General features: G+C 38.9%; 1 protein-coding gene across 2 annotated transcripts; it reads left to right on the forward strand.

The window, feature by feature from the left end:
* The first annotated feature begins 363 nt into the window (after positions 1 to 363).
* LOC114358333 (Krueppel-like factor 6) lies at positions 364 to 9163 on the forward strand. Of its 2 annotated transcripts, XM_028312268.1 has the most exons (5): positions 364 to 626; positions 1342 to 1476; positions 5601 to 5707; positions 5870 to 5936; positions 7627 to 9163. In XM_028312268.1, exons 1-5 carry the CDS (start codon positions 434 to 436, stop codon positions 7800 to 7802), a joined length of 678 nt encoding a protein of 225 aa, XP_028168069.1. In that variant the 5' UTR covers positions 364 to 433; the 3' UTR covers positions 7803 to 9163. The 2 variants fall into 2 exon arrangements, with proteins under 2 accessions (XP_028168069.1, XP_028168068.1); XM_028312267.1 differs by lacking the exon at positions 5870 to 5936 and having other exon boundaries at positions 401 to 626; positions 5601 to 5774.
* Positions 9164 to 9836: the final 673 nt, after the last annotated feature.

Raw genomic sequence — 9836 nt, forward strand, 5'->3', positions numbered from 1 at the left:
TAAAATATATAGATCATATCAGAAAACATTTAATGTAACTTACTGAAGCGTAAACATACTGAAGTCAAATTTATTTCTATGCACAGCTTGTTTAATTTCGTAACTCGTTACTAACTACATCGTTTCAGTGTGTATAATCGTAGCACAAAACTTTGACGCACTGCGAGTTTTTAATATTTTCCCTTTATACATATTTACTAGGTACCAACAAAATTCTGTTTATATGCAATGCCCGTAGCTGAAGTGTACTTATATTCCTAACTTCCGAAAGTTCAAATGTTTTTAATCGTTTCTATTTTACATAAAGTAGTGATAAAACGGTCATTTAATTTCAGGGTCATATTTGTGTTTCGTTACAACTGTCGCTCGCGAAGCAAATAAGATTTTTATCAAAAATATTAATGAATCTCCTGTTTTCCAGACATGCTACGAGATGGAGCGATATCTTCGTGAGGAACCTCGCGGGAAGAGGCGCGAGCCGTCTCACGAGGAGGAGTGGGCTGCTTCGGCCGCCTCTTCCCCGCCCTCCCCGCCGTCGCCCCCGTCTCCCCCATCACCCCAGCCAATGCTGTTCACCGTGACTGCTGTGAAGAGTGAGCCGCCGAGCGACTCTGAAGAACCGAGAGGTAAGTTTTTTTTATCCAACACGTGAGAACTCTTGGCCTACATTTTACCTAAAGTACGGCCAACGAGAAGCGATACCAAATGTAAACAAACCCAAATGTCATGGTCATTTGGAATAGCAGGGGTTTGGCTTTGACATATTTTGGCGGGAGAACGAGACATTACGACAAATACACAAGATGGGAAGAGACAGAATAGATTGTCAGTTCGACAGTCGAATCGACCTTTTGTATCGCTGCTAGTTGGCCGTACTTTAATGGAGTTATGGTCAGGCTCAAGGTGGAAGGAGAAGAGGTTCACTCGGAATCCTCAACCACAGAAAAACTGACTATCTTGTTCCTATTATCATTGTTGTTATGGCGACAGACTTAGGTGAGATGGTGGAAGCTACTTATTCAGGAAGAATTATTTTATTGAACTTTATTTCATACCGGTTTATGTAGTTAGACGAGATCAGATTAGTATGACAATGACGTCTATAGTCCTTGAAATATAAGGAGTTTAACAGTTTAAAAATACCCCTTTCCTACCTATCGGTGTTGGATTACCAATATTGTATTGCCGAGGGTGGTTTGAACCGTCGCTTATTTGTATAATAGTTATTATTAACATACTTTATTTAAAAATCACTGACGCAACTCTGAAGCACTGAGTGAACTCAGCGAGCACATCGACGGAACTAAATGGACTTTAATGCAATTTATGATGTTCGTACAGATGCAGGAATGGAGCTGATGTCCGCGGAAGGGGGCCTGCTCATGGCAGAGACCAGCTATGCCTTCCCTGACGACTACCCTCGGTTCACCATCACGGCTGTCAAGAGCGAGCCGCCTAGCGAGGAGGATGAGCGAGGTAAGAAAGATATTCTACATTCCTTCAGACTAAAGGAGGCCATTTGTTTGCTTAAATTAGAACCATAATTTGAGACATCATATCCGAAAATAGTTCAAAATTGGATTGGAGTAGGAGTCAGCAGTAATTTAATGATCAAATCAAATAGGCTTATAGAGTGGCATTAATAAATACCTGGAATTTCATTGTAGTCTTAGATGATGATAATAATTATAGAAACAGGACTGCTTAATGATAAAGAAGTATAGTATAAAGGTACATACAAGCATTGCATGCTAAGACTACTGCAAGTGCTAGAACCTGTAAAAAGGCACGCGAATAATGTGACTAACCGTAACTTTTTTGCTACCCCAAGTATGTAGGTATGGTAACACAGTTTATGATGCTAGAAGGATGTGTGAAAGCTTGGTTGTTTATCTGGTCGAGTCTTGAGTTATTTATTGCCTTTTTCATTAAGAACTATTTGTAAGCATTAAACTAACCAAGAAATAATATGGCAAGCGAGTTATTTATTGCTTACGGTTGCCACTATCTATTATTTGAAAGTTTACTTATTCCAGTGCAAAGGTAGAATCAGACGAGTGATTATTATTGTTTAATTCAGCATGTTTCATAAAGCAAAATTACGGAGCTATTATTAAGTGACGAAAGTGAAAACTGATGCAATTTTATTTCGAAATTTGGTATTAGTTAAAGATGGCGCTTTTTGCAACCCTTTACTTTTTTATAGTATACCGCCACGGAACTACCGTGCACCGGGCTGGGTATTTGCCACATCGCAACTTATGTCTGTGACAGAAGTATGGAAATAATGACATAAATCACGCTGCGCCGCATCGCGGAAAAACGCCTGTGTGAACGCACTGGTGGTTACACGCTCCGAATGAAAGAAAAATGAAACTGTGAAACATCTAACGTCTCGACGTTAGTATTCGTTTTCGGCTATTTTATTTTGTGACCTTTAACGAGCAGCACAACTATGTTGCTGTGTCGAATATGCGTGGAATGAGATAATGGGCGTTTACCCGAGTGAGCGTCCACCTGAATAGCGTCTGATTGTACCTTAAGTTTGACATTGAGTTGAAAAAACAGATCCGATCCCTATAAAACGGGCAAGCCGGCCTCTCCCAAATCTGGCCGCAGTGCTGCCGCAGTTGACAGCGTTTGCCGCAGCCCCACAGCGCGTTGTTGAGAAATACAACGAGTCTGATAAGATTATTAAAGGTAACACACAGGGTAAAACCACATTACGACTGCCATACCGGGTCAACTCGCGAAGTAATTCATTTATTTAAATAACCGTCGTCAGGACATTTGTGGAACATTTTCCAAGGAGCAGAGGTAATTTAACATTTTTTGATTGGTTAGCGATGATGATTCAAAACTTTCAATATTACAATGTAAGCGTTATTTTACATACGATATTATACTAAAATATGCGCTTGCAAAGTAACGGTAAAAGGTTAGATGTTACACAACTATTGTTTTAATATAAGGGGTTATTGACCAAAGAAAACAATGTCACACAGTAACAGAGGGTGAAATACATATTTAAAAAAAATATTTACCTACCTAATAGGTGGGAGTTAGCACTCAAGTATTTCTTAAAACTATTACTGTGACACCTACGTTCCTTTATATTATTTTGGATTAAAAGGTACTTACTTCCATAACATCATCATGTTTACTGACTTGTCTTTGAATTCTATTGTACGTTAGGGTACATAACATTACATCAGTTTTGGATCATCAGTAAAAAGCAATCTTGTTAGAGCACAGAATTTGATTTGTACATTTACCTCGCAAAGTTATCCGTAATTCAGTTAGGTCATTTTAAGCCCTATCTTACGGAGCACTTCTGTTCACTCAATGGCACTAAGTGATGTGGTTGTAGCCTTACCGACTGATATTCCTATCGATAGACGAGAGGCCTGCTTCGAATATTGCTAACCAAAATTAACCGTTGTTTACGAAATTTAGTCCACGAGTTATTTGTTTACATTACACGAATATTGTGAATACCAACACTATTTTCGGAATTACGTAGATCTTCAAGGCCTTTGTGGTATAAGTGAATAGGCATATTTTAAATGTGTGTTTAGTATTAACTGAGTACTTAAGTAATTTAACTATTTAAATTTAGTTTATTGACAAATTATGGTATCTACATTTCAAAAGCAAGTTATGTCTTATTTCTTAACGGCATTTAGGATGTCCATTGTAATTTTTTGTATGTTAATCAAAATTATTTTGTTCCTAATGGTAGGTATTTGAAAATGAGTATGAAAAAGTAACTGGGTAATAACTGGGTGTATTTTTCTATTGACATTTTCCTTTAAACGTTAATAGTATTGTTGCAAATAAATATGTTAGTAATATGGCGGCCCTTTATAATCTAATATCATAGCTAACTAGTACAATAATTACTAAAAATTGGATCTCGTCTAACGATATTGTATCTTTGGTTACCTTGGTGTTGTCTGTCGTAGATTGTGAAAATAAGAAATGTTGCATTTTCTTTTATGATTTGCCATTGTGCTCTTTGATGTGATATAATTTTCTCTGTGTAGCTCGTAAATGTATGGGAATGAAGTTGTGGATGAATGATGGCGAGCGAAAGTTTGTAGAAGAAGTTGTATTTTATTTGCAAGGCGAAGAATGTTATATGTATTTGTTTACATATTATAAAGTTAATTCATTTCTGCTTCTTTTATTTCCTTATAACTATTAGGAACGTACGCTGTCGCATTGCACTGAATAGTATGTCTTCCTTTTTTGTCTTTTTTTATTTCAGTACTTTTTATTGATGTTGTGACGCACGATTAAAAACCAAATCTAAGTTAGATACCTATTTTGGTGTTCCATTACTATACTGTTACGTATTAACTACTGGATGTATACTTCAACATGTAAAAACCTAGTTATGTATCTGTTCTGATTCTAATGGGCATGTTTATTTAATTATATTGTATTATATATTGGACTCAGAGTCGTTAAGAATGGTTGCTTGAGTTCAGCCCTAAAAGCAAGACACACTGTCTTTGAATGAATAGCAAAAGCAAGATTTTAAATTTAGACTGAAAATGTACCTTGCTTATTGCTTATATCATAAATTTGCAAGATAGGCTTTCTGGAAATGATACTTCTTCATAGACTAGGCTCATTTTTAAAATGCACGAAACTCTATTCACTCTGTATGTATGTTTGTTGTATATTTTGTATTCTATCTAATTTTATGTGTTACTATATTTTTCATTTTGAGTGTACATCCTATTAGAAAACTCTGAAGAATTCAATTAATTGCATTCAAAGCTTTTCCATTTTATTGCAAGTTAAATGAATTTAATTACCGACAAAGATGTTTAAATAAACGTCGGTTGTGTAAAAAGAAATGCCAATATCCACAATAGCCTGAGCTTATCATTTCTCAATATTAAATAATACTTTCCAATTGCAATGAAATCATCTCATCTGTTTTTATAGTCGGCTTAAAAGATCCGAGGAATGGCCATTTTACAAAGAACGTAGCTTTGTTGCTGCGCTATGAATTAATAAAAGGTAAGATCATTTATTATGATACGTATTTGTTTACTGTTTCAGCAGGTGAGCAAAGATTTGCTTTGGTCAGAATCAGAACATAGCCAATTATTAGTGACCCACGCGTAGATAGTTTGGTGACAGAGGCAGTGCGGTGTTTTACAAAGCCAAGCTATTTACTCGGCCATTAGCTGCGGCTAGACTGATTTACATGTTAATTTAGTCACGCATCGCACGTGAAAATCTTCTCGCGAAAATCGACACTATCCAATAATTGACAGTCACACCGTTAAATCTGTGTTGACTTAAACTTAGTGACCTAAAGAAATGGCGTTTTGGTTTACATTATTTTTGTTACTCTTCCATCCATCCATCTCCACTCAAAATTAATAATCAGGAAATCTAGACTTATTAGTTTATTTTTGGAAACTTTACTGCACATACCCAGAGTATAAAATTACAACTTAATGCCAGTCAATTTTAAACTTTAAGAATTAGAGTAAGCGGTGCATAAAATTTTAGCTCTCTCAAAAACCAGGAGTGTACATCCATACAGTGGCCTTAAACATGTTCCCCGCCGTTTCCAGAGGAGCCACCGAGCCCGGCCCCGGCCCGTCGTGCTCACGCGCCGCGTCACCACCCACACCCACATGCGCACGCGACTGACCCGCGCCGCCGCGTCCACCGCTGCGAGTTCCCAGCTTGCGACAAAGTCTACACCAAGAGCTCGCACCTGAAGGCGCATAAGCGGACGCATACTGGTAGGAATTCCGTTATATCACTCTAGGGCAAATAAGGATGGATGGAGGACTCTAGAATGAACCCTCATCCGTGCCGTCGCGTCCACCGCTGCGAGTTCCCAGCTTGCGACAAAGTCTACACCAAGAGCTCGCACCTGAAGGCGCATAAGCGGACGCATACTGGTAGGAATTCCGTTATATCACTCTAGGGCAAATAAGGATGGATGGAGGACTCTAGGATGGACCCTCATTCGTGCCGTCGCATCCATCGCTGCGAGTTCCCAGCTTGCGACAAAGTCTACACCAAGAACTCCCACTGCACTTGAAGGCGCATAAGCTGACGTATACTGGTAGGAACATTCCAATATATCACTGATATTACTCTGGGGCACATAGTTTGCATTTAGAACTGACAGCCTATGAGACAGCAAGGTTCTGGAACGGCCCATCAAGCGTACGTGACTGACCCGTGCCGTCGCGCTCACTGCTGCGAGTTCCCAGTCTGCGACAAAGTCTACACCAAGAGCTCACAGTTGAAGGCACATAAGCGGACACATACTGGTAAGACTTTCATTATATCACTACACACATAATTGGACCTACCACGCAGAAACTTACGGCCTATTGGGCAGCAATGCTCTGAAATAGACCCTAATGCGTATACAAATGTTCATAAGCGGACGCAAAGCGTTAAAAATTATATCTTGTCCATGAACCATGTAGTACCTAAAAGTACTCTAGAGTACGTAGCATGCAGAACTGATGGCCGATGGGGCAGATTTTGAAATGGAAGCCACGGACTTGTAAGTTCAGTGTCGAGGTGGACAACAGAAGGTGGAAGATGACATAAAACAGCATCTAACTTAACATGATACCAGGGCCGGGCCTGATTAGATGATGCCTGGTAACTAATCAGTGCAAAATAAGTGTAAAAAGTCATCCCTTTCGAGTCAAAAAAGTTTGGTAGGTATTCATGACAGCATCTCAACTTTCTTATAAACTGTCTGCCTCTGGCAGCATCTCAACTACGACAGCCAACGGATAAAGGAAATCTTGTTGTTTTATTGCACGACCTTAAAGATTTCAAGAAATGCTTGCTTGAAAATCTACTTTTGCCCCTTTCTATAGTCATATCCGGATGGAGCTGGCATGCGACAACCAGAACAACTTGTTTGCGGTGACATACCATGCAAGCGCATAGCGCATTTCACATCATAACCCACATGAGATCGATTGCAGTTTCTTTCAATAATAACATCGTGTCATGCCATAACACGTGTATTGATATTGTTAGTGGAACAATCAGTTTAAGTTATCGTAACTACAACACCTTTACATGTACCTGTTAGCCAACCCTGTTATGGGAACTTTAGCTTGTTAACACCGGCTTATGATTAAGTTTGTTTGAAAGCGTAAAAGCGGGTACTTTACAAACAATGTTCACCCATTGCCGTTAGGCTAAATAATATACGCGCGAACTTTGTTTTGATGAGAGTGTAGGTGTGGTGTAGTGTAACTGTAAGGTATTCGCTGGCCCTGTCAAACGAGACAGGTTTTAATTAATACGCAACGCACCCTTATCAACACATTCATATTACATCTGACACTATATCTAGTTTATCAGTTTTCAATCACGTTACGTGTCGTAGAACGCCATCCTCAATTTATAACGTAGTTTTCACGATAATGATGTTCCTAGACTGCATCTCACTTAACACCAGATGCGATTGCGGTCAAATATCTGCCTTGTCTTACATAAAAAAAAAGTTGTGCAAATAGCAATTAAGTTTTATTCAACCCACTAAGGCGTATCCTAACTATTAAACGTTAGTAATCTTATTCAGTGGTTAACCTATAAAATCTCGCATTACAGGGGAGAAGCCGTACAAGTGCTCGTGGGAAGGCTGCGAGTGGCGGTTCGCGCGCTCGGATGAGCTGACGCGGCACTACCGCAAACACACGGGCGCCAAGCCCTTCCGCTGCCGCCACTGCGACCGCTGCTTCTCGCGCTCCGACCACCTCGCGCTCCACGCCAAGCGACACGCGTAGCCATCAAACGCACCGCCCGCCCCCAAACGGAACCGAAAGCGTACCAAGCGAAACGACAAAAAATAGGTTCCCAACAACCCGGGCCCGCGTCCATCGCACACCCTAACCCCTTTTTGTTTGTGAGTTGTGATCCGTGCGGTCTTGAACGTTCCTCTCGCCAGTGCCGACACGGTGGACGCGCGCCCGGCGCGGGCGGTCTCGCACCGAGCGATGCATGCCAAAGAATGCCGCCGCTACACGTCGTAGCCGAGTCAACACTCATGCACCTAATGCTTTAAAGTTATTTTTTATTATTTTTTAATTTTTAACGAAAACGAGTTTATCGGAAAAATCGTATCGAAAAATCTCTTGGATGTTTCGGCACCGGCCTCTTTATCGTTACGGTTCTTTGTTGCATTAAGAGAACGATTTATATTTGCCGTTGTTTATTATGTAATTTTTGTAAGCTTTGTGTACAGAGAGGTTTTTTTATGTCGTTTGGCCGCAAAGCGGCCTTGCGCCGAGAGTTGTGCCATCGTTGGCGGAGGCGGCGGGCCCGTGCCCGCGCCGCCTGCGCCGACCTGCATTTCAAATCACGTGACATATTATTTATTGGATCGCGGGATGTTCGGCAGATGATCCCACCGACACCGCCGAGCACAATCTTTAATTTAGGCTTAGTAGAATGTGCGTCGCGTTACCTGATGTTTTGTCGATATTTCGAATCAGTTCCGTTCAAATCTTTCCACTTAGATGTAATAATAAAACTTATGGTCCATTTCATATGAGCCATAGTCATTATACATCTAGACTCAACTAGCCATATGGGACGAGGTGCAATCTCTGGGCATGTAGTAATCATGGTAAACGATTATTGCAATTTTCTTGAAAATTAAGTGTTCTAGTTTATTATTCGAAGTGAAAAGGTATTACACATCACATTTATGTGCCTACGTTATTAAGATCTCGAGGAACAGTAAACCGCAGTTCTATTTGTAGGTGTAAGTTATATTTATTAGAAAACTTTTTTCGTATTTAATATGCATTTTGTAAAGTAACTATTTTCTTGGTTAAGAATAATCTACCTGTCTATTTCTATTTAAAAAAAATATTTTAGTCCATTTGTGATACGAAAAGGGAAACATGTTTAAGTATTTTACACATATTTACAAGATGTGTGACTTTTTCGAAATATCGACGTGAAGTATGTTTATTTTTTATTAGGTTTATTTGTAGGGTTTACACTTTATTCGATATTTACGTTAGTTTTTCTTACTATTCATTCCGATGCTTTGAACTCTACTGTGCAGCTTTAGCTCGCTTAAGAGCTGTAATAGTTGATTCCCATGCCTGCACAGTTGTGTTTACACCTAGGTAGTATTTAACCTCTGCGCGCTTAACATGCATTACTCTATTTTGAAACCCATTTTCGAATCTACAGGGAAAAAACAACCTATATTTACATTATTTTTATATTCCACCGCTAAGTGCGCATAGGTCCACTAAAATAAATTCGTTGATTCTGAAACACAGTCGCTACATTAGGCAAATTTTTCAACGGCGGTTTTCGAAGTGACGAGTACTCGAATAACGTCTATATTAAACTTAGATTAAGATTTAAATTGCCACAGCTTGTGTATTACAATACAGTTAATCAATAGTAATATTTGCATAGGATTCATAATATTTAATTAATTCAGTGCTATATTCATCGAGATTCTTTAGAAAAAATAGTGAAAGCTTTTTATGTATGTGTTCGCTAATGTATGTTTATAAAGTATGCATATAAACACATTTTAAAATATAAACACCGAAATAAGTACAGTTCACAACTTGACAATATTGATATTGAGTAAATTCCATAACTTTTATCACAGAATATTAGAAATAAAATCGATTCCTATACTTAAACCATTATTAAATATCCTTACATGAGTAGACTTTGTATATACAGGGTGATGTGGTATTTAAAAATAGCATAAATCAAATACGCTCAATTGTAAGCTAGTTTGAAAACGTGTTTACAATTTTGTAGGAAATCAATTTTTCACGTCA

The sequence above is a fragment of the Ostrinia furnacalis genome, unplaced genomic scaffold (assembly GCF_004193835.3).
Source record: "Ostrinia furnacalis isolate ACB-3 unplaced genomic scaffold, ASM419383v2 OfSCF3858, whole genome shotgun sequence".
NCBI lineage: Eukaryota > Metazoa > Arthropoda > Insecta > Lepidoptera > Crambidae > Ostrinia > Ostrinia furnacalis.

Bases quoted from the DNA above. Each gene is read 5' to 3' on its own strand.
- LOC114358333 (XM_028312268.1), top strand. From the start codon at position 434: ATGGAGCGATATCTTCGTGAGGAACCTCGCGGGAAGAGGCGCGAGCCG. The intron at 627-1,341 runs GTAAGTTTTTTT...ATGTTCGTACAG, and splicing joins CGACTCTGAAGAACCGAGAG to ATGCAGGAATGGAGCTGATG. The intron at 5,937-7,626 runs GTAGGAATTCCG...CTCGCATTACAG, and splicing joins GCATAAGCGGACGCATACTG to GGGAGAAGCCGTACAAGTGC.